Consider the following 23,910-nt stretch of genomic DNA (forward strand, 5'->3'; position numbering starts at 1 on the left):
GTCTATGAACAGAGGAAAGTCCATGTTTTGGATGAAAAAACTCTAACAAAGTTTGTCAGAAATCATTCTGGTCACTACAGTAGCATAAACTGGGACAGGAGTTACTAGATGATGTCACATCACCTATAAACTCTGTAACTACTTCAGAATGCAATTGTTTCATTATCTCACAGCTACATGCAAAAATAATCACTTGGGCATTCTGTTGGCTTTTTGTTTCAAGATATTCTGAGCAGCTGTTATTTTTCCTGTATGTGCAAAATGTCTTGGGATTCCCGTTTGTTGATCCAGGCTTTGTTAGTCAGTACAGAGACACAGTGGAAGTGAGTGACAGAAGTTCTAGACACTCCAGCAGCATCTGTACTTACCCTGTTCATTGTTTCCTCCATTTAATAGCAGCTCATCATTCTGTCTTTTCATTTCTGTTATGTACTTAAAGGCCTGATCCAGGATCATGTTCTTGCTCTTTAAAAGAAAACATACATATAAAATTAGGAGAAAGGTCTAGAATTGGTAGATCCAATAATGATAAGACAGCATTTGCTCCAAGAGGTCTTTATTTTAAAAATGTGCTACCTTGAATGACTCTTTATGGCTGGGTAGGGTTTGTTTTGTTTTGGGGCTTTTTTTGTTTGTTTTTGTTTTGGTTTGGGTTTTTTTTTGTCTTGTTTTGTTGGTGTTTTTTTTTCTTTTTTTTTTTTTTTTTTAAGATGAACTACAGGTTTCATGAGTGACAGTGACCCTAAAATGCCGTGAGTTTTTACAGAATAACATTTTCAGTGCTGGAGCTGACATTTTCTGCCCAAAGGTAGACACTATGGCCACAGAACCTGAACAGCCAGCAATCACTTCTTGCAGATCAGCCTAAAATTTGTGTTCACTAATAAATGCATATATCACATGAAATTTCCAGGATACTGTCTTGTAAATATTTTATTAGGAAAGAAACAAACATGGAACAACTACCCAGGGAGATATATGCATAATTTTGAAAGTAATATACTGGAAAATATGGGAAGAGAAAATAACCCCTCCACCATCATCTTTTTATGAAACTATGCTTATTCTGCCTGCAAGGCCTTTGTTCACTCCTTAATTTCTTCTACTGTTCAGTAGGAACAGTCTCTGCTGGAGATAGCTTTGTCTTTGAAAAAGATGCTTCTGTGCATCAACCTCAAAACATTTTTCTTGCTTCATCTTTCAAAAGGACAGTGTCTTAAATTACTACTATTATTTCAGTTTCTGAATTGCTTTCATCCCATTATATCAAAGATGACAAAAATAAGCATGCATGGAATTCTATTGACATCTTATGACATTAAAGTGATCACCTGCAAAGGGCTGAGCAGGGATTGGAGAATGACCTGAAAAGAGGTCTTGCTTAATCCATAGCTTTCACCACTCAGTCATCACACAGACTACATTCAACAGCATCAGTAGAAACTGGCTTCACAAACAGGAGTTGCACAGTGTAACCAGCAACCCACTGACCTGATCTAACCCACTTCTGCCCAGCCTGTCACCCCTTCTACAGAGGAAATACTGCATTTATGAGTTGAGGAGAAACACATCCAGTCACACATCCATCTCATACTGTTTTGTTCCTTCAGCAGTCATATACAACACTGCCAGATAAAACACTGAAAATCTGTGTAGTTACACTAACACGACCGTGCACTTGCAAAAAGGAATTCTATTACAAATAGGTTTTTTTATATAGCTAGTGAGTTTTTTGAGAATATTAATTCAGACAGTTTTACCTTCTTCATAAGACAAATGGCACAATATGTATTATAATTCTACAGACAAAGAAACACTTGAGCATTTTACAGGAAAGCCTGTATGCACCTCTGGGTGGACACTCACCTGCTTAAGTGCTGGAGAGCAGGGAATGAGTTCTCCAATTCTGTTTATCCCAGCATTAATCTTCTTCTTTCGATGTCTCTCCACTAACCAAACATAATATGTACTGTGTCATCTGGTTGGGCAAGTCAGCACAACAGCAGCACAACTAGTACAATGTTAAGGGCTCATAAATACATTTTTTCATTGCACATTGTACACAAGTACAATGTTAAGGGCTCATAAATACATTTTTTCATTGCACATTGAAACCTGTAGTAACTTGAGAGGAAAAAATTCCACTAAAGTAAGCCTCAGTTAATTAATGCTCAGTGGAATTGAGAACTATAACATAAGCAGCAATATCTTTAAAAGGTGGGAACATTCTGGACCCCTTCATGGAAAAGAAGAGTTACTGCAACTCAAAATTCGGGTTTTGGTACTGCTTTCTAACTGAGTTTCCTGCCACTTTTTTCACAAGTCAGATTGATTAAATTTAGGCATGCAGAAAGCACGTGAACCGAGATTATGGAAAGAATTAGTTTCAGGTTTGGGAAGAAAACCCATATCTCTTAAATACTGAAGTCGAGTTTAGCATAAAAGGAGAAATAACTTGGATTTTATTAGTCTTCAGTCTTAATTTTAAATTTATATTGATGGAGAAGCCAACATTAATCATAGCTGAAGCTCTAGGTATATGGACTACCACTTATTCTACCTAGTTTGGAGAAGGCCAGAAAATGCTTCGTTTATAGTCATTTACCTCTTCACAAGGCCTGAACAGTGCCATAAAGTGTCTACACTATAAGTCTGGGAGTGTAGATACCTTTGGGTATGTTTTTTTCAGGTAGTATTAATCTTTGTTTTCTATCCACCATAGTCAGCCTCTTCCAAATATAGTTCACTGTCAAGTAGATTTTTTTTTTTTGGACTGAAATGTTTTCATGTTCTACATGAACTAAAACTATTAGATGCCTCATCTCAAGAAAGCCAGAAAAAAGGTTCTGTTATGGCTTTGTCAAGATTCAAACCAATGTTCATTGTGCTGAACAAACCTTGTGGTTCGTGCAGTTGGGCTACTCTTGGTGGAGCACAGAAACCTGTCACTGTCACACAGTGACCTGCAGGTGACTGTATTTCATTTTGATCCTTTACAAAGGACATATTAACTTAATTTAAACAGTTTTATTCCAGTAGTCTGTCACTTCAGTTTACATTTCTCAAACAATTAAATTATTTTTTTTGTATTTCAGGACAGACTGATGGTGTTGACAGAGACAGGCCTAAATACACTAAACACAGCAAGACAAAGCCTCTCATGCAAGAAATCTACTGTATAAATTACAGCAGCTGTATAAACATTTGAACATATGATACCTGGGACCTAGTTATTATACGTCTTACTAAAACATACAGACATCACAGTGGTTGTGAAGTGCTACTCTTCTGTTTTGATATTTGCCATACTCTACTCAGCTTGTCCAGATATTAATGACTAAGCAAGCTATATGGCTGGAGGGAACTGGTCCCCACATCTTGCAGAGTTCAGCCCAGTAAATAAAGATTTTGGAAAGCTATAGGCAAGTAAATCAGGAACTGAGAATTAGAATGAAGCCAGCAGTAAACTTGATAAGACTATTTCCTGATACTTCTTAATTCTTAAGAAATGGGCCACACCCTGAGCACAGCCTGACAAGCACTATATTCCACAGCCTTTACATGGAAACTACTCAGTGTTTTTTCCAGTTGAGTTTGTGAAGAACACACAATAATGCTGTTTAGTGAAAGAACTGTGATCAGTTTCTTAGGATAAACCAGGCCCAAATCTGTCAGAGTCCTCCCCAGTCCATCTTTCTGTTCATACTCGTAAAAGATGCCGTTGTAGCTAAACACTGACCAGTTGCTGCCTGAGGGATGTGACTCCTGCAACAGAGACAGCCCCCATTTGCACAAATTTTCTGGGATGTCAGCATCCAGGTGGGCGCCTTAGTGACAGGCTACAGGAATACTTCTAATCCAGGGAACCTGCAAAACTCTCAGGACAGATACGTCTCTGTTTTGAGAGAGGTGGATATTAGTTGGCTGTCAGTGCCAATGCATTTATTGTCCTTTAGAATTGAACACAACTGAAATTGTTTACTTCTTAATTTACTAGCATTGGAATGCCAGAGGCATGGTCCTACCTTTAACATTTTACTATGGAAGACAGCCAACTAGAAACAACCAAGAAGCCCTTCTATATTCTACCCAAGGACCCTGAAAGGTGTTTGACAGGGTGTTTTTTTAAGTGTAGCTCGTCCTGTGGAGGAACCTTCTCCATGGAAAACACGTTTTACTAGTTCAAAACATCTGTGCTTATTCCCAGACCAAATAACAAAGTATAATGTTTCTACCTGCATTATGTGTCTCCCGGTTTTTCTTTCTGTGAAATATAAAGGGAAAACAATGATGTGAAACAGAAGGGAAAAAATCTGCATATAAACAAATATTTACTATCTCCATTACAGCCAAAAATACTAAATATTATAGTCTGCTCTGTGAACAAGAAAATAGCAGAAGTCAAAATGATGTTCTTAGACACTGATATTAAATAATTTCTAACAAAAATTCGTTCGTGTTCAGACTTAAATCAATTTCAGTACAACAAGGCACAGCATAATATTCCATTTGATTATTAGTACATATTTATAGGCAAAGCTGGGTTTTTATGTTTCTGTTCAGCAACAACTGCTATACTAGGCAGAGTTCAATAAAGCCAAATATTAAAAAACTTAGTTCTGTTTCTGAGGAACAAGGTAGTTAAGTATTTGTTTGAAATGTTGCTTCTACATTCACTGGATCAATGTTTTTACACTACAGAAAACAGAAAGAAAATGTTACCATGCAAATTCATGTTTCTAGCCCTATTATCTTCAAACATCATACCTTCTGGTATCAAAAATGCTTCCTTTGTCAGAGAAACCAGAAATACTGTTCCTCAGCAGCTGTTCTTTACTGTCTCAAAATTCTGTCTAGGTATAATTTGGGCATGTGAGGGTTGTCTTTGGTTTCAGATGTCGACCTGAAGGTCACAATCACTGTGTAATGCTTCAAATTGCTTTGCTGGAAGTCAATAAATCCCAAATGGGTATCCTACTTATATAAATCAGAAGTACTGTATACATGCAAATAAGATAAATACTTTCAGGAAGTGTAGTTAAGCAAAGCACCTATTTTCTGGAAAAAGAAATATTCCAGAAAAAGAAAATCTTCTAGAAGATTTCTATCCAGCAGCACACTCTCAGTCTAGATGTGTGCCAAAAGCAGAGATGCATCTTCTGTTCTCCTTTTTGACTGTCACAGCACAGTCCAGATATAACAAGGAATCTGAAGTGAGAATGCAAGATACATGTGGATGATGTGTGATTACTATGAGGCACGTATCCTTTTTATTTCAAGTAACTCACCAAAAGTAGAGGGCATCCAGAGTAATTTAGACAATGATTACAGGACAGTAGTGTTACTGCAGATGGTCAGACCTGGAGACATCCACTAAGATGATCATATATACTAAATATGCACAAGAATATAAGGATTGAAGAGACCCAGCTGCCCTTTGATTCACATTACCAATACAGAATACAAAATGCTCTATTAGTGGGGTAAGAAAGAGTCACAAAATCCATAAAGACCGAAAAACTTTCTGTAGGACGAATCAGTGTTCTCTCTGAGCTTTTCCTAATCATAAATCATACTCTACATGGTCACCTAGCATAAGATGAACGTTGCATTTAACTGTGGACTGAAGCACTTCCCTACCAATCAGGTATTAATTAGATCAACATGCTACTAAAAGGAATGAAAACCAGGAAAAGTTGTAATAAGTGCCAAGTTACTTTGTTACCAATTTTGGTCACAGAGTTGCTGTGCAACCTCAAGATGTATTTTGAGTTCAGCAGAGGTTTGAGTGTAAGATCCAGATTCCACTGGGAGGTGAGGAAGAGATCTAAGTTACTCTGTCAAAGTGAGTATAGTTACCCCCTAATATCTACCAGGAGCCTCCGCAGTAACACAGGCTGCACTCCAACCAGGGCGGCGACACATCAGAGTAGTCAGTGTAATAATCAGAGAATCTCTTTTTTCAGGTGACCCAGGTAGACAAGTCTTCTGCAAATAGTTTGGCATACACAGGGCAAGAGAGAAAGGGAGTTTTGCAGCCATAATTCCCAAACTTTTGGATCAACCCTAGTCAACCTTCAGAACTTCTTGTCAATACCCTTATTGCCAAACTTTCAGCTGGAAACTTCATAAGTGCAACATGATCTCAGACTACCAAACTACAAAACAGTCATTTTCCCCCAGAAACTCACCGATGTTGCTTCTTAGTAGGTGTCTCATTCTCTGTCATCTCTGGCATGGTTCTGGAGAAGAGAGCCTGGGGAAAATCATGAAAGGAATTAACAACTCCTGCACTCTTCTGAATTCTTAGCACATGACATTTGTTACATCACCTTGCCTTTCACCACAAGAACAGGGCTGTCCTACAACGTACACAAAAGTCTATCACCCTGACTTAGAGCAGCTGATTTCATGAGCATTACAAATGAAGCACGTTACCTATCTGGGTGCTTTGTGAAACCTGTTCATGATGAACTGGTTTCCATTTCCTCAATTACTTTAAATATAAAATGAATTGTAATCCAAACCACTTTAAGGAAACAAGAAGGAAAATTAGAGTATATGATTGTTTTTTGAATGGGAAGAAGAACAGTTGAACTCTCATCGGTCCTTTCTAACTGAAAATGCTTTCAATTCCCAGTTCTAAATAAAGCATAAATGCTAAGCAAAATACAAGCTACAATGAGGACATTTTATTAACTACAAATTTAGAGTGCTATTAATGTAGCAAATTTGAAAACTTACTTGATATTGAATTACTGTACAACTTAAAATGGCCAAAATTGACACCCTACGTTCTCGGATATATAAAATTCAGTTAAAAATAAAGTTATGAAATAAAGGTACACATAACAGTCTAATAAGTTGCACCTAACTTGTCGTCAGCTTGAACACATCAGTAGCCTGTATTTAGACAAATAAAACATTATAAAAATAAACAAAAGATGAGATTGAGTAAATGACGAATGAATACATATCTACCAGAGAAATGAATTTTAGAAAGTAACATGAAGTGTACTGTAGATGACAAGAGGAAAAAAAATATCTGGTTTTTGATATAGCTGAGCTCCGTATTCAGTTTCACCCTTCCGCTCATTCTCTCACCAACCAACCTGTTCTTGCAACTCTTCCCATGGGCCCTCAGCCTCCTTGTGGTTTCACCTCTCCCTGGCTCCTCCTGGAAAGCTCATCGGCTCGTTTTAACAGGCTTCATATCTTTAGGGTGTATTTTTGTTTGTTTGTACTGTAAGGAAGTGGGGGTGGTTTTTAATATAACTTTCAACACCCAGCAGTTCTTAATGTAAACTGAGCCTACCATTACTGACATCAAAAACAAACCCCAGAAATAATCTCCTTACAAACCAGAAAGCCCCAAAGCTCCCAAAGCACTGAAGCATATACACTTCACAAAGTGCTCTGTGCATGCGCTGTATGTGTGTGTCAATAATCTGTATTGTACTAGAACTGCATTCAGATACTGCTTTCAAGTCTTTACACTCTAAAAGTCAACTGGATGTAGTGCTCTCATTCAGTAAAGATTAACAGGAGGAGAAACATTAGGGCTGATGCTGTTTACCACTCTAATACTTCTTTAACTACTTTCTCTATTCCTGTGAAGATATGGGAAATGTTGGTAAATCATAAAGTAAAGCAAACAGGCAATATCCTGCAAATAGATCCAGACTGGGGAACTCAAAGTGCCTGAAGTTTTCAGGAACCTAATTCAATTCTACCTACACAACAGTGTTCACACCATCACAAAACTGGACCCAATCATCTCAGTCACAGCATTATACTGCCCCACTGGATTTTACATACAGTCACCTCAGCCCTCCCTAGCCCATCAGTGGAAGCACATCACTTTCTATTTACATGCCTCCACAGACTTTGCTTTCTCTATGCTCACCCACCATCCTCTGCATAAATTATGAAAACACCTGACTGAGTTAACAGTCTTTTACTGTGGGAGAAAGCAGTGGTGCAACTTCAGCACTTTCTTGCGCTCTCTTATAAATTACCTTAATTAGCTCAATTCCCTAACAAATTTGTTTTCATTTATACATGGTAAGATTAATCCAGTAGGTATCTCAGGTCCTCCAAGTTAGTGAAAATTCACAACTCTGAAAGCTAGGGAAGCCAGTTTCCCATGCAAGGCACCTACAACTTATTCCTCCTGTGTACAGCTGGTGACAGTCAGTAGTACTTACTCACTTGTTCTAGCTGCATTCGTTGTATCAGGTGATGAGGAAGGGGTTAGCTGGGAGAGTTTAGCAGATGTGAGATTCTGATTATAAAAACAAAAATAATAAAAAAAAATCTGGTTAGAGCCCAGGCATCTTTGATGCTGTTAGCGACCAGAGATGTTCACATGAACACTAAAAGACTGAGGTCAGCACACCTCGATTCAGCAGGGTTTTTCCAGTTGTGGCAAAGCAGCCCAGCAGAATTTATACCCATTAAGGCTACCAGAAAAGCCAGGAGCAGCTACCTGGTAACACTACACTCTCATGTATCCATCACTGAGACAATACCTTGTGTATCGGGTGAAATAGCTATTCAAGGGGGCAATTTCATTTAGTGTATGCTAAGTACTGTTTCTGCTTAGTGAGGATGTGAGCACAGAGTACATGGACATAGTTCTGGTACAACAAGGCTCACAAACATGCTTAGAAAAAGGAAGATGCTGGATTGCATCTTGTGGCAGTCATACCCCCTGTTTCTTGACTTCTGCACCATCTATACAGACAGAGTGATGTATCTGTTATTGTGCATCACCAGACTATGGCAAATATGCTGGAAATCAGAACAAAAAAATAAAGGAGGTCTTAAGTTTTGGGAAACTTAGCATTTTTGAAAGAATAATGTATTCACCAAGCAACCATATTTTTTTAATGTTGCAAATTCATACAACTTGAGAGCCAAATGACTATATCTGTATTACAATGTATTTAATATAGAAAACATTGATGTGAATTTAGATGGCCAGCTACCATGCAGGGCTACAGATAAAGCACAACTGTGTGAAGGTAAAGGGTGTAAAAAGCATCCACCCAAAAATACCCTCTTCCAGAACAGACACAGCTGCTCTGACTCCCCTTGCTTCTCCCTGCACAGTCCAGAACACATTCACAACTCCATCTTCCCCCTGCCCTGAGTCACAGCACCCACTTCTCCCTTCTGACATGGGTTCTCCATACTCCTATATTTAGGCTTCTTCTGCCCACAGTCTGTGTCCCCTCAGCAAAGTTCTTATTCCTCATAGCAGCATCCCTTTCTGCCAAAGTCACGATCTACACAATTTTCCAACTGCCTTATTTCTTTCTCTGAGCAGATGCCTGAATGATTCAGCAATACACTGTAGATAGTATTTAGGAAGACAGACAAGTGGAAGTTTATGCAGAAACTTATTAACACAGCTTCTAACCATTTTTTGATCCCGAGAAAGGATGGGCAGTCCTTATTACATGTCAAAGATCCCACTTCTTTCTTTCTCCTCTGCCCTTTTTTTTAAATTACGCCAATAAGCTTCTTCCAAGTGATGCTGTTCCCTGCACATTTCAAGCTAGTTGCTGACACACCAAGTGTATAAGCCTCACAAATATAAACAACTTAAAGTCTGTATTTTATATGCTTCAAGCCCACTGGGATCTACAGCCCATTTCATACAGAAGACAGGGCATAGGAATGCAATGACTGTTATTCTAACTTCACTTTACTGTGGAATTACTTCAAGTCAAGTTTATCAAAGTTTGCCATTCAAACAATATTTCCACAAAAGTTTCAAAGCACTTTTGTGGGATTGGTAAAAAGAAACAAGGCTATCTAATTAACCATTTACTTTATTTCAAGTTTCACTGAAAAGAGGTGGTTAAGTTTGTTAAACAACACTTGTATACAGCTCTGGGGGTTCTACTGATAGATTGTACCATAAGGAATACGGTGAACTTGGGTTTTTGCTATTCTTATACTGTAAAGACAAAAATCTTTGCATTTTACTTGATACTCCACAAAACAGTCAGAGCTGGCAACACCAGGAAGGTGGTTTTCTTAAGAGCTGCTAAAAATATGGGCTTTGCGAATTGAAAAGAAAAATGCTGCCTAGGTGGAGACTTCTGAGGGCTTCCCCTCAGCTGTTGTATCACCAGAGTTTTGACAATGGCTTCTTCACAGTGAGACTCCACTGATTCTCTAAAGCAAAAGACGTGTTTTTGCTTTATAAGCTCAGAGGCAAGTGTATTTTAAGTTTCCTCATGAAATACGCTCACTTAACTCAGCTGAATGTCTTCTGCAGAGAGTATGTAGCAAATCCCAAATTCTAAAGACAGGTAAAGAGAAGCAAGTCAACACTTATATTTATTTAGTATCAAGGTTTCCTCAAGCTTTATGTAGTTTATAGCACTCACAATGTCAACCTAAAATATTGATTTTAATTGAAATGCAATGTCAACCCCAGAAATAAAAAGATACTCTGTGAAGATTTAAGTTTAACATAATTTAATCTCCTCTATAGTTCAGAAACATAGGGTATAAAAGTTAAAACCAATTTGTTTAAGTATCTTCTTTTCTACCACCCATCTTTGCAGGTATTATTCACCAAATTTTATGAAATCATTTCATCAAAACATGCACTGACCAGATTTAAGAAAAAGTTAATTTAGATTATTTTATTTGGCATTATTTTTCACTCCTTATTTAGGAACTGTTTCCAAACTTACTATTCATTTTTAAAAAGAAAATAATAATTCCAATCTGTTACCTTTCAGCCCTCCTCAAATATTCTTCTGCATGAGGCAGAAAGAACCTTTTTAGTATGCAGCTGCACATATTCTGTAAAACTACCAGCAGTCCAAATCTTTCTTCCTCCTAAAATACTTCAGGAAGTTTATGCTGTTACACTGCTACAATCTCACAGTTCTTACTGGTTTGGTACACCTCGTGAAGTTAGCCTTAATTTACAGCTAAGACCGGTTCCAAGACACAGAAAATAACTACTCAAATACTTTTTTCCTGCAAGACAGTGTCTTCTTCATTCAAGCAACTCCTGGAGCTCACTTTTCCAATCCTCCATGCATGTTTTAGAACAAGGCTAGCTTCAATCAGGGACTTAATCCAAGCTTTTAATCACAAGCAAGGTGCCTTTGCGATCAAGATACACGATTTACTGCCTTTTTTTTACTCCCCCCCTTGGAACGCTGCTATTTTAATTTTGTATTTACCTAATAAAATGATTGCAGGAAACATAACCCAAAGCTTACCTTTGTGATTGTTACCTACCTATACCAACTACTGTTGCCTATCACATTAATCTGTTATGACTAACACACAGGAAAATGAAAAGGGCTATTACTCGGTGAAAGTCCCTTGGATATCTTTCAGTTTGGTTTCTGAAAAAATCAAGGTTTTCTTGCTACTGTGTCCCTTAATCCACTCACAGCACAGCTGGGCCCACTGACTGACCTAAATTGAACCCCTCAAAGAGATGAAGTCCCAGATGTTTACAAAAACCTGGGACTGAGCAGAGAAGAAGTGAGGTCAGTGCTGACACTGCAGATCTGGATACAGCTGGGTCTGTGACCAACTCTGCAGCACGTGTGCACTGGCTGATCAGCTGGCTCTGATCCAGCACAACATGCTCCACCTTTTGCCGAGGAAGAGGTATGAGGGATTAAAGGGCAGGAGGGAGCTCTCGATTTTTCACAGATTTTTCATAGAATCCACTTTCGTGATGCAAACCAGCTGAGAGTTTCCCAGGGCAACCAGGCTGTTCTGAGAGCTTCTGCAAAAGTTAGGAAAAGTAAACCAATACAAATAAGCTCAAACTTATTACACAGGGCAATTTTTTTAAAGATGTTTGCAAATAACAAACAGAAAAAAACTTCACTGCTTTTATAATTTTTTCTCTACTTCTTATGTTTGTACTATCTAAACTCAAAAACACTGGTATTTTTCCTTCTGCTGACTTAAAGCAATAAAGTTTTAGTAAGGCTCACAGGCAAAAGAATTACAAAGAAAATGTCTTTTTTTTTTTTTTGTAACAGCATTGAAGGAAGAAGCAGGGTTATCACTCAAGAGATATTCCCTTATATCTACATTAGGTTTTGTTTTCATTTGTAATTTTCATAATATCAAAGACATAATTGCTAGTGGCCATTAACTAACATGCAGTTTCAGGACAGCATAGGTGTAGGGTCATTCTGAGGAATCCTGACCAGATCTGCTTAAGAAACCTCAGAAGGAAAAAAAAAAGAAACTTTTCTAACTGAAGATCCACCTCTCATTTTTATTCTTCTTGGTCTACTATTGTTGCCCCTCAAGTGTTCCTAAGTAATTCATTTTTAAACCTTAGAGGAGAGGCACAGAGAGAGAGAGATCATGCCCACTGAACTAAGTCTCTTACTCGCTGATTATGGTCTGGAAAGTATTTAAGGAGAGGTATCTCCAGATATTTTGCACCCAGATGTGAGCTGCTGCCACCCTCACACATTATGCAGATGATCTTGGTACTTACTACAAATAGACTGAAGTGGCACAGTGCAAGCAAAGGAAGATGCCTCAGTGAACTATCTCCTGTGTCATCTGGATGAATTGTTATAGGGAAGCAGGCATTTGGGAGCTAAAGAGCTGTAATTACACAACCAGTACACAAGCTAGAATCACAAAGACCAGAGCTGTCACCCCAAAGAGCATCTTCAGCCACTTTAGATCAAAATAAGGGGAACATCACTCTTTTCTTTAGGAAATTAAAAATGAATGACCAGGGAAATCCTCATGATCCCCATGTTCTCCATGTAGTGTGTTAAGATTCACAAGTTACCACATGCCAATTCCATGAAGGAAGAGAGAAAGTATGAGGACTGTCTCTACATTGCAAGACAGTGCTCATCTCCCTGGCTTTCTACACCCAATGATCCACAGTACACTTCTCAAAAGAGAAGACAGGTATCTAATTATGCTCTGCTTGACAAAGGAGTCACAAGCCTGTTTTGATGGTGAAAGCTAAGGGATACAAGTGAATTGCAGACAACTTCCTCCTAATATGGGTCATCACTTCTGTGTGGGTTAGGTTACCTGCACTAGATGACAAAGACTGCCTGCACCATGGCTGAGGCTGAGTGAGTGCTCTCACACTGCAAGAGCATCTGTTGGTGAGCCAAACCTCACAGCAGTGTGTTGCCTAAAGAACAAAGAATTCTTTTCCTGAAAAAAAGCTGTAACATGCAAGTCATCATGGTCTCTCAATACTGCAACCAAGATAATTATTTATAACTGAAGAATTCATCCACATATGAAAACCGTATTTGAAACACCAAAGACCAACTGGACAAATGTAGAAGCTATAAGCCACAGAATCACAGTACCATAGAATGGTTTGGATTGGAAGTGACCTTAAAAATCATCTAGTTCCAACCCCACTGCCATGGGCAGGGACACCTTCAACTAGACCAGGGTGCTCAGAGCCCCATCCAACCTGACCTCCAGGGATGGGGCATCCACAACTTCCCTGGGCAACCTGTTCCAGTGGGAGCCAGTCTAATTCTGCTTTCTGATGTGACCTTATCTACAGATGAAATCTCTATTCAAAGAACAGTACCTCATCACAGGGCCTGCTAACCAATTTAGAACTACAACATAAAAACGTTCACTTTGGCTACAATGATATAGCCAGAATACTACTCTTTGCTTCATTGGTTTGATTTTAAGCTGAGCTCTTTTTGTTCTGCAACTACAAAGGATCCTCACGTAGTGTGTTTATAAAGCTGCACACAGTCTCGAGGAGGTATCAACTGATCCTCTGACAGCTATGTCAGACACATGCTAAACTGGCTTGCCACTCTCTCCTGAGGATCCTACTAACAAGCAGTGAAAATATCCTAGAGCTGAAATGTGCAGGGCAGCCAGAGAGTTTGTGTGTCAAATTTTTTCATTCATCTTTTCAGATGTAAGTCATTCAGCACAAAGGACTACACAGGTAAGTTCTTGAATATTTTATAGGGTTGGGGTTTGAGAAATCTGACACAAAGAACTCATTGAGGGTTCATGATACAGGAAGCAATATTCTATGGGTCTTTACTACAAAGCTCCTCTCCAATATGAGAAGAGATCGATCCTGAGATTTGGTCACAAACACTGCTCTTCCAGAATGAAGGATTTCCTTATGAATCTTAACGGGGCTAAGGGCAGAAATGGCTGAAGTAGAAGGTAAAATAAAACAGTATTTCAGTTTTAATGTATAAGCTGATCAAAATGCACTCCCTAATTCCATGTTAATGAGCTTTAAAAAACAAGCACACACACACTGTCCCCAAATCCAACAAAACCCCCACAATTTTGCAATGTACATTTTATATCCAGACTATTCACAAAAGGTCTTAGGTTCTTCATAACCTCAATGCGATAAGAGGTTTTTTCTATAGACAGCGGGTCCACTGGGCAATTATTTCAGTTCCAGGAATAAAGGACTCATGATCTGGATGTTTGACAGTTTTGAATAATAGCAGGGATAAAGCTACAAACTTTTTCAATTACATTTAACAGAGAGGTCCAAACTAAAGATAACTGAGCCCAGATGACCAGCAAAGGCAGGCACTTTCTTCACACTTTCAAAGAGGAAATTTAAAAGCAAGATCAACATATGTTAAGACACAAGAAAATGGAACCACTAGGTGCAAATCCATAGGAAATCTGAATTCAGTAATTCCACCACTTTAGGCACTATTCATTTAGCTTAGCAGAATGACTATACATGAGCTATCAGGGCTAGCTAAGTAGTTCTGAAAGCACTATGAAAACCAAATAACACTACTGCAGATATTTAGCACTGACAATGGAGAAGAAACTAAAACCAGATTTCCAACTCGCTACTTTGCAGAGGTCTGAAATTAATAGATAAAGGGAAGGAACAGATTGATACCATGATCCAGCAAGTTTTAATTAATTAAAAAAATAATTTCATAACATTAAAATGCCATACCTCCATCTTCTTTTTCCATAACTGTTTGAAATTACCTCCCTATTGCCACCAAAGACTGACTTGGCAAGAATACCTCAAAGTGAAACTAGAAGTGGGAGATCTCCATAGCAAGGGATAGCTCATATGGTTTCCAGACTAGGAAACACAGGGTCCTCCCATCCTCACCCAGAATAAAACAGAAAAATCACAGACAAAGTGAGTAAGATGAACTGTAAAGCCTCGAAACAATTTAGAAGTGGGACTCCCTACAACTTGCCAGCCACAGGAAGTATAAAAAACATGACCTTGACAGACACCACTGCTTCAGATAAGGGCAATACTTAAAAATCCAAATCAGCAGCTGTTGAGATTGAGTATCACTTTTGATCATAGACTTGAACAAAAAGAATCCCAAGATGTCCTTGGCTCTCACTTTCATTTAAGTGAACATGGACACTAGGTAAGTACCCAACAGCTCCCTCCAAGAGAAATTTTGAACTTGAGTCACGGAGAGCAAGACAGAAGAAAGGGTGTGCAAGAGTTATGGGCACCATTGGTTAGAGGCTCAAAGGCAGAGCTGTTGCCCCCAGCTAATACTGCAGAGCAGGGAAACTGCAATTCCAAAGCACAGTGCACATGCATGCTGACTGAGTACAGTACACTACTAAATAAAAATTAACACTTTTTAAATAGTTTGGATACAAATGGTAAATGCTGCAGTTGTACCTAAAGACAGCATTGACAGAACAATGGTCATGTAGGCAAGATGTGACTACAGCACTACAAACACTGACTTTTTTGTTTTATGCACTTTTCTGAGAATTTCTTAGGTTCTGAAGAAGGTTAGGATATCAAAGTACAGTTGAGATTGAAAGGGATCTCTGGAAGACATCTGGTCAAGCCAGGCCACCTAGAGCCAGTTGCCCAAGACCATGGCCCGACAACTTTTTAGTATCTCCAAGGATGGAGACTCCACAACCTCCTTGCACAACTTGTTCCAGTGCTCAGTCACCCTCACAGTAAGAAAGTGTTTTTTGGCGTTCAGATGGAGCCTCTGGTTCTGTCACTGGGCACCACTGAAAAGAGCCTGGCTCCATCCTCTTTTCCTTTTTTCACCTTCCTTTCAGGTGTTTATACATATCAATGAGAATCCCCTGAGCCTTCTGTTCTCCAGGCTGAACAGCCACAGCTCCCTCAGCCTCTCAAGATGAGCAACGTTCCAGTACCTAAATTAACTTTGTGGCCCTTCACTGGACTCTCTATAGTACATCCATGTCTCTCTTGTACTGGGTTACCCAAAACTCACCACAGGACTCCAGGTGTGGCCCCACCAGTGCTGAGTACAGTGGAAGGATCACCTCCCACAGCCTGATGACACTACGGAGTCAAATTGAGCCCAGGACACCATTCACCACCTTTGCCACAAGGGCACATTGTTGGTTCACGTTCAACTTGGTGTCCACCAGGACCTCCAGGTCCTTTTCTGCCAAGCTGCTTTCCAGCTGGATGCCCCCACCATATATATTGGCAGACTGAGTTGTTCTTCCCCAAATGCAGGACTTTGCCCTTGTTGAACTGCGTGAGATTCCTGCCAGCCCATTTCTACAGGCTGTCAAAGTCCCTCTGGATGACAGCACGACCCTCTGGCATATCAGCCACTCCTCGCAGCTTGGTGTTAACAAACTTGCTGAGGGCATACTCTGTCTCATCATCCAGATAATTTATAAAGATATTCAACAGGACTGGTCCCAGTATTGATCCCCGGCATATACTGCCAGTTACTGGTCTCCAACTAGACTCTGTGCCACTGATCACCACCTCTGGCCCCTGCCATTCAGCCAGGTTTCAACCTAACTCTTCTTATGTTGAAATGTGAGCTGCACAGCTCTGAAAGACAACTGTTGAAACCTGACACACTGCAAAATAAAATTCTTTGTTTGTATTAATTATTTTACCAAATCTGCATGCTAATAGAGTCAATAAGTTACACTGCAACATATGCTAAACTAGATACCTAACTTTCCTTAGTTAATAAATTGCCCTTATAGCAACAATGGGAAAAATCTGTAAAAAGATGGTCATCCTTGCCTACTGTCCCAGCTCCTTCCAAATAACACTGAGACACGTAGCTCTTCCTCACTTCACTGGCACTCCTCACACGGGAAGCCAGATAAGAACATTACTTCAACGTAAAATTTACTTCATGAAAGGATCACAGACACACTCCGCCCTCCCGAACAAACACACTGAAACTACAAGATTATGGGTACTCCAACAAGTGAAAAAATGAAATGGTGTTCCTTGTTGCTGATTTGGAGTAGGTTGGTGTTGGGCTACCACCATTATGCTATTCTAGTGAACGAGTAAAAGAGCTTCAGTACAAAGCTTTGTACAAGAATTGTGTTCAATTTCTATCTAACAACTTTACTGATGTGTGAAAGCAAAGCAGAGTCCAACTTCAAAGGCTGAAGGCTGACATGAATTGTGTCCCTTAAGCCAACCACACATTACAGATGACAGATGCAGGACAACATTACTTTCACTTTAAACTTCAGCTACTTGGAGAAGAGCAAAACTTTAGGCTCTCCTCTTCCCACAGTACCTTTACACTGCTTTTAAGGCTGTCAGCAGGCTAAAGGACAATGTTTTCAATAATCTTCTCATGGCACTGCCCACCACACCAATAGCTAGAGAAAAGGATCACAGGATCTGAGAAACCTGCATTAAGACCTGTAAATTAACAGATCCATACTTGGATCATTCCAGCCCCACTAGAGACGGACCACAAAGAACTCATTCTTTGTGGTATCAGAGTACCAGCATGACTGAGATGTGCTTTCAGATGGCATTGATCTCATTTTATGATCTTCACCTTGGTCAGTTAACCTGACAGGAGTTCAGGTAACTGAGTGAGAAAGGCACTTGTCAGCAGGATGCATGAAACATTTTAACAGCCTGTTACTTTCTTCTTATCTGAATCACAAGGCCACACAGCATGGCTGATGTAAGAGATTGTTATCACATGTCATGGTTGCAGAAGTAATTCATTCACCTTAGAAGACTAACGCCGTAGCTTTTCATACAGGAAACAATCCTAGTTCACACACAATTTATCAATCCTGTGCACACAGCAGAACCTTTCTCGTGCTTACTCAAAGCATGACAACAGCACTACACTTGTAAGGTAGCAAAGTAAAGTACACTTTGGACACATTATATGCACATATAAAAGCTGGAATTGTATTTTAACCAGCAAGTTAGGTCAGCATTACATAAACTGGTCACTGCACAATGTATCCTAATCAAGAAGTAGAGACCTTTATACATCTTACTGCAACCTGAAACAAAGGAAGCCCTCCTGCTCAAACACACCCCCCATGCCACTGCACATTAAGACTGGTACCTTTCAGAATAGGAAGGAAAATACGTTCCTGAGCGATTTAACTCAAATAAAGAAGTCACAAACACAACTGCAATGAAGAATGCTAGCACAGAAACTAAGTCCTAAAATGACCGGGGATACTATGGGTAGACAGTCCACCAGGGTGGAGACAAGTGTTACGCTTCTTCAGAGGCCTGAAGACCATTATGAAACAACCAGGAACATTAAAGCTGTCAGGTGTTATGCATGTACATGTTCTACATAAACATTTTCGTTTAAACACCTGTTTGTACACACAGCTTCACTGGTATTTCCATCAAGGACAATGCACAATATTGTAATTTAATTGAAAACTGTCTCAGCTGAAACTTTGGACCGTGATACGTATTCACTGCCCTTTCAAGTGGCATGGACTTTGTGGTATTTTTACAAGCTCTTACGATGCAAATAACCATGATTCATTGGGAAACCCTTCCTATCAAATGTTACACTACTTATACCTCCCCCAGCCACACGTCATTTACAAAGTTATTTTTAAGACCATAAAACCACAAGCACTGCTGTAACAAAAATTAAACCACAGAATGGTTCTTATCAAATCCAGCATCTCACAGCCCTTGACTTTTTTATGTTGTCTATTTATTTCTTCTACCCTGTACAGCATCCATCTTCGACCCATACATTGTAGTAATTCACATCCAAGCCGGACACAGTTGGTTACAATGTCACGCATCTTGTATCAAGGCACTTTGCAAATTAAAAGCCTGCTTAAATATTTGGAATGCACTATCCCAAACCATTTTGTTACCTAATTCATTGCACTTCAATATGTGGAAGCCGGAGGTGTTCTTACAACTTCAGCACATGGAGTGTGGGGGGGGAACCAACAACAAACAAACAACGCTCAAAAAAGCACGAAGGTGAAAAGCAGCTGGAGTAGCTTGGCCAGCAGTGTCAGCAGAACACATTCACAGAATCTTTGCCCTCTTATTCCCAAGATGTCTTTAAAATCTCAGACTACGCCTAAACCTCAGTTACAAACGAGAGCCCACGATGGGCACGGCACACACATGCCAATCACACATCACAGGGCCACTTGAGCGACAGTCACTTCAATCTATCCCTGGTCAGCTCCCCAGAACATTACTTGGAAAACTACGAATCAAAGCAAAAAAGCACTTACTATCTAGCACTTACTTCCTAATTATCTCCTTGCAGCTGTCAAGACTCTTCCAGGATCCACCACCATTTTTCATCTACTCCGTTAAAATCTCCCCATGTATCCATATCCTAAGGGAATAAGTAAGTCTCTAAGGGAATAAGTAACATTCAAATACTTCAAAGTTTGCAATGTTCTCGTACTGTTTTGCACAACTGATGTTATTTTGAATGCATGCACCTTAAAAATCATGCCCAAGACATGAACATTTTCAAAGCTTATTTCCCATTCAGTGGCAAATGTATTTTCATTTGCCAAATCTATTTCATCCCAAAATGTACCCATAAATTATTATTATGGCACTAACTGAAAGTCAAAAAATTAAAAATTATAAATCCTTATAATAACCATTACCTCATAGGATGTTTCTTCATTCCCATTTGTCTGATTACTGCCCACAATTCATGAGCGATAAACAACACTCTGCAGTTTGTTACAGTAACATAATCACACAAATAGGATGGTCCCCATGAATTGTATATGAAAAGCAAAGCTAAAATCAGGCTTCCAAAACAAGCTGTTGCACTACCTGACTTCTGGACACTTAACTGTGCAATCATTAAGTTATGTCTGCTAGAATTATTTAATAATCATATGTCTAGGTGAAATTTAATAGAAGTTCAAGCTATTATGTGGAAAGCAAAAATACAAATCTGTGATATTTTACCTCCTTATGGACAGAAACTCAACACAACACTATTCCCTTTGTCTTACTTCCACCTTTTCCCTACAGATTTCCATGGACAATGGGCATCATGTGCCACGGCTATATCCAGCCTTAGGTGTGTTCATGGACTCATTTCACCCCTGCTCTCTGTCACAAGGAGCTGGATTCTGGGCCTTAGTGTGAGCAGTAAGTGTGACCTTCTGCGTGTGTCAGATATCAATTTCCATGAAACTAAAGACTTCAATCTCCTGTTGCTGGCAAACGTGACTGAAATTGGACAGAGAGCTAAAATGAGGAGGCAGAGGAGAAGAAAGAAGGAGTCTTCTCTCCTTAGGAGACCAAGCTGAAAACACATTCAACAGGAAAAGTTAGTTTCCAGTGACCGAGTTCTAAATAAAAGAGCTTGTACAGTGTCCTCTGACGTGGGCCAGCTTCCCGGCTGGGATGTCACACCGCACGGGCACACGGCCGGGATGCACGGAGCATTCCGCATCCCGGGCTAACGAGACGATGCCACAGCGGGGAACAGCGCCCAAAGGAACTCCCCGAAGGGCGACCGCGGCTCAATTGTCTCACAGCATCAAGGCTGCAAAGCGATAAGGACACCCCGGTCTCCACACCTTCACCGCTGCTTCCCCCGGCCACACACACCAACCTCACCGGGGCAACCCGGGCTCGCAGCGGCGGCACAACTTCCCTGGGCACGGCCCGGGCAGCGCTACCGAGCCGGGACCGTCCGGGGCCGCCCCGCCAAGGGCCGCCCGCGCCCCCCCAGCTGCGCCCGGGCCCGCCTGGCCCTGCCGCCCCTGCCCGGGCCCCGCTGGCCCGGACAAAGGGGCACTGGCCCCCATACGGCGGGGCTGCCACCGGCGTCCCGGGGCCAGCGCGGCCCCGGCCCAGTGCGGCGCCGCAGCCCCGCTGTCCGTCCCACGCCCTCATCCCGCTCCCCTTGGGAGCGCCGCCGGCGGCCCCAGCCCCGCACTCACGGTCGGGCCAGGCGCGCTGCGCGGCGGCCCCAGCGCCGGGACCATCCTCCGCCGGGCGGACACGGACACGGACACCCCGCGCCAGCGCCGCCACCGCCTCCGCGCCACAGCCCGCCCGCGCAGCCCACCCTGCTGCCCGCGCCGACACCAATCGCCGCGCGCAGGGTGAGCCCCGGAGGCCAATCAGAGGCAGGCAGAGCGGAGAGGACGTCGCTCGCCCTCAACTGGGCGTGGCCGGGCTGGTGCGGGCCAATCGCCGCCACAAACATTGGCGGCGCGGGCCAATCAAAGACCAGGGAGGCCGAGACTGGCGTCAACAAGGTAAGTTGGCCGAAACAGGAACCGGCGGAGAGCGGCACCGCAGGCGGCCAATGAGCGGCGCGGACAGAGCGCGAGGGGGGACGGGCGGGAGCTCTTAAAGGGGCAGGGCCGAGCCCGGGGGGGAAACTGCTGTGAGTCACTTAATGCGTGGGTGGGTTTTGCCTTCAGATGCGAAAGTGCCGCCCTGCCAGAGCGGCGGCGAGCGGGGACGCGGAGCTTCGGAAGAAAACTCCGCGGAGGGGCTGCGGGTAAAGAGGCCAAGAGTCACCGGAGCGCCGCCCTCCCCCCCGACACTGAAACAGTGCCCTGCGACCCGGCCAGCAGCGATCGGGACAGGAACTGGGAGCTGGGTAAAGATTTTCCAAATCCTGGATGCCAGCGAGCTGTTTTGGTGGGAGCCCGACCACCTCCGGCGACTGGGCTGTCCCAAGGTCTCTGCTGCGGCTGATCCCTTCACAGGTGTTTTTACACAAGGCTTTGTCCCGCGCTGTGCTCACGCTTCGTTCGGGGGAGGAAGGCGCTCCATCCGCCTTCCTCGTGAGTTAAATCAGAGTTTAAGGAAAGCGTTGTTTTGTAGCCGCTAAATTAGGGACTCTGGGCCACTATCAACTCCCCACTACCTCAGTTTGTGCTTCCTGCCGACACCTGATTCAATCACCAGCCCTAATAAGGGATCTTCCTATTTCCAGCCTCACCTGTGTGTTTCCACGGATGTCCTGACACAGCTATTTTCTGGAACTCTTATCAGATGTGTTTTACAAGTACAAACTGCATTTTATAAGCACATCATAAAATGATAAAGGGTTGGAATGGACCTTAAAGACCCTCCCATTCCAATCCCCCTGCCAGGAGCAGGGACACCTGCCACTAGACCAGGGTGCTCCAACCTGACCTTCAATACTTCCAGGGTTGGAGCATCCACAGCCTTTCTGGGCAACCTGTGCCAGTGGTTCACCACCCTCGCAGTAAAAAATTTCTTCCTAATATCTAATCTACATTCCCCCTCTTTCAATTTGTACCCATTTGTCGTGGTACCTCTGCTTACCTGCAGGCGATAATGGAGCTTGCAGGGTCTCTTCTTTCTGAGACAACCTAAAAATGCAGAGCTGTGATGTTTGGGTTTTGTGGAAAACATAGATACCTTTTTCCCAGCCATATACCTTCCTAAAATACAATACAGAGCAGGGACAAGTTTCTGAAGCAGTGTCCAAGAACTATTCTGCTGCTGAAATGAGTCATAGTAGCAATCAAATGTTAAAAAACCCAAACCAGTTTATTTTTAATAGCTGCTGCTTGCAAAATAACCTTGCAGCTGACACGAAGTGCAAGACCCATTTGCCAGCTGTGAAGAACGTTAAGGCCCAAGCTGGTTTTGCAGAGAAATTCTGAAGTTACTATAAATAGCAGCTTCACAGTGTAAATTATAAATTTAAATGCACTTTTTTGGTTTTAATAATCTTTAGTTCTGATATGACACAACCAAACTGGAAGACAAAATCTGAAATACCACTGCTCCATCAGTGTACTCCAATATAAATTGAAGTTTTTTTCCTCTTTAAAGGGTAGTGTGCTTTTTTGGTGGAAATTTTTAGTAAAAGGCACCTCTTGTCCAAAGCAGTAAAACCAAGTTTACTTTCTGCCACCCTGTAATGCTCTAGAGTGTTTGAGCTCATAAATTGTAAACACCAGAACACATCTGAAACACGGTGGCAAAAATCCAGCAGCAGGCAAAACTCCACAGGTGAAGTCACGTACAACAGGAACCTGCCAAGTATCAGTAGCCTATTTCTGTTGGAGAATATATAGACTTGCAATTATATGGCAAGATGCTTAAGCCAAAACAAACAGCACAAATGCTTAGAAAAGCTTTACATTAAATAGGTAACTTGGTGTTTATGTGACAGGTGAAGAGTTTCTGCAGCCATATTTCAGATAGTCTTAACCAAGAACTTGAGCACAATTGTTTTTTTTTGGTTTTTTTAATTCTTGGCTGTAGTGAGGTTTGGATTCAATTCAGTGAGCAGTACTGGCCCCAGTCTGTATGATGTGATACAGCAGCTGACAGGGAATCAGAACACAGATCAGTATGTCTTTTCCCCAGTGCAGGAGTTTCTTGCGGCCTAAAGAGCTTCAGCTCGTGTTGCCACAATGCCTTCAGGCAATATGGTAGTAAAACTGAATGCTTTTGCAGTATTAAAGCACTGGCGAGGAGGAAAGAAAGCAGAATAAAGAGAGAGGGATAGAGTAACCTTTCCATTATCTATTTGAACTGATCCTCTTTAGGGGCAAGAGAAAAAGAGCATAAGGCAAGTCATTTGTCCCATACAAAGCATCTGGATTAGATGGGTTGAATAGGCTTGGAGAACCCCCATGGAAAGGAAAGTT

General features: G+C 41.4%; 1 protein-coding gene across 10 annotated transcripts in view; it reads right to left on the bottom strand.

Annotated features, from left to right (window-relative positions):
• The window catches only part of USF3 (upstream transcription factor family member 3), a 35,946-nt gene extending 14,561 nt beyond the window's left edge, over window positions 1–21,385 (bottom strand). Inside the window, exons 1-8 of one of the 10 annotated variants that reach the window (XM_064644533.1) lie at window positions 21,205–21,344; window positions 19,530–19,622; window positions 8,212–8,284; window positions 7,113–7,243; window positions 6,192–6,256; window positions 4,236–4,264; window positions 1,867–1,949; window positions 369–465 (exon numbers count right to left, since the gene is read on the bottom strand). In XM_064644533.1, coding sequence (XP_064500603.1) covers window positions 369–465; window positions 1,867–1,949; window positions 4,236–4,264; window positions 6,192–6,238 — 256 coding nt within the window. In that variant the 5' untranslated portion in view covers window positions 6,239–6,256; window positions 7,113–7,243; window positions 8,212–8,284; window positions 19,530–19,622; window positions 21,205–21,344. The other 9 variants (XM_064644530.1, XM_064644532.1, XM_064644535.1 and 6 more) reach the window with 9 other exon arrangements.
• Between the last annotated feature and the right edge of the window lie 2,525 nt (window positions 21,386–23,910).

Source organism: Pseudopipra pipra, chromosome 2 (assembly GCF_036250125.1).
Source record: "Pseudopipra pipra isolate bDixPip1 chromosome 2, bDixPip1.hap1, whole genome shotgun sequence".
Lineage (NCBI taxonomy): Eukaryota > Metazoa > Chordata > Aves > Passeriformes > Pipridae > Pseudopipra > Pseudopipra pipra.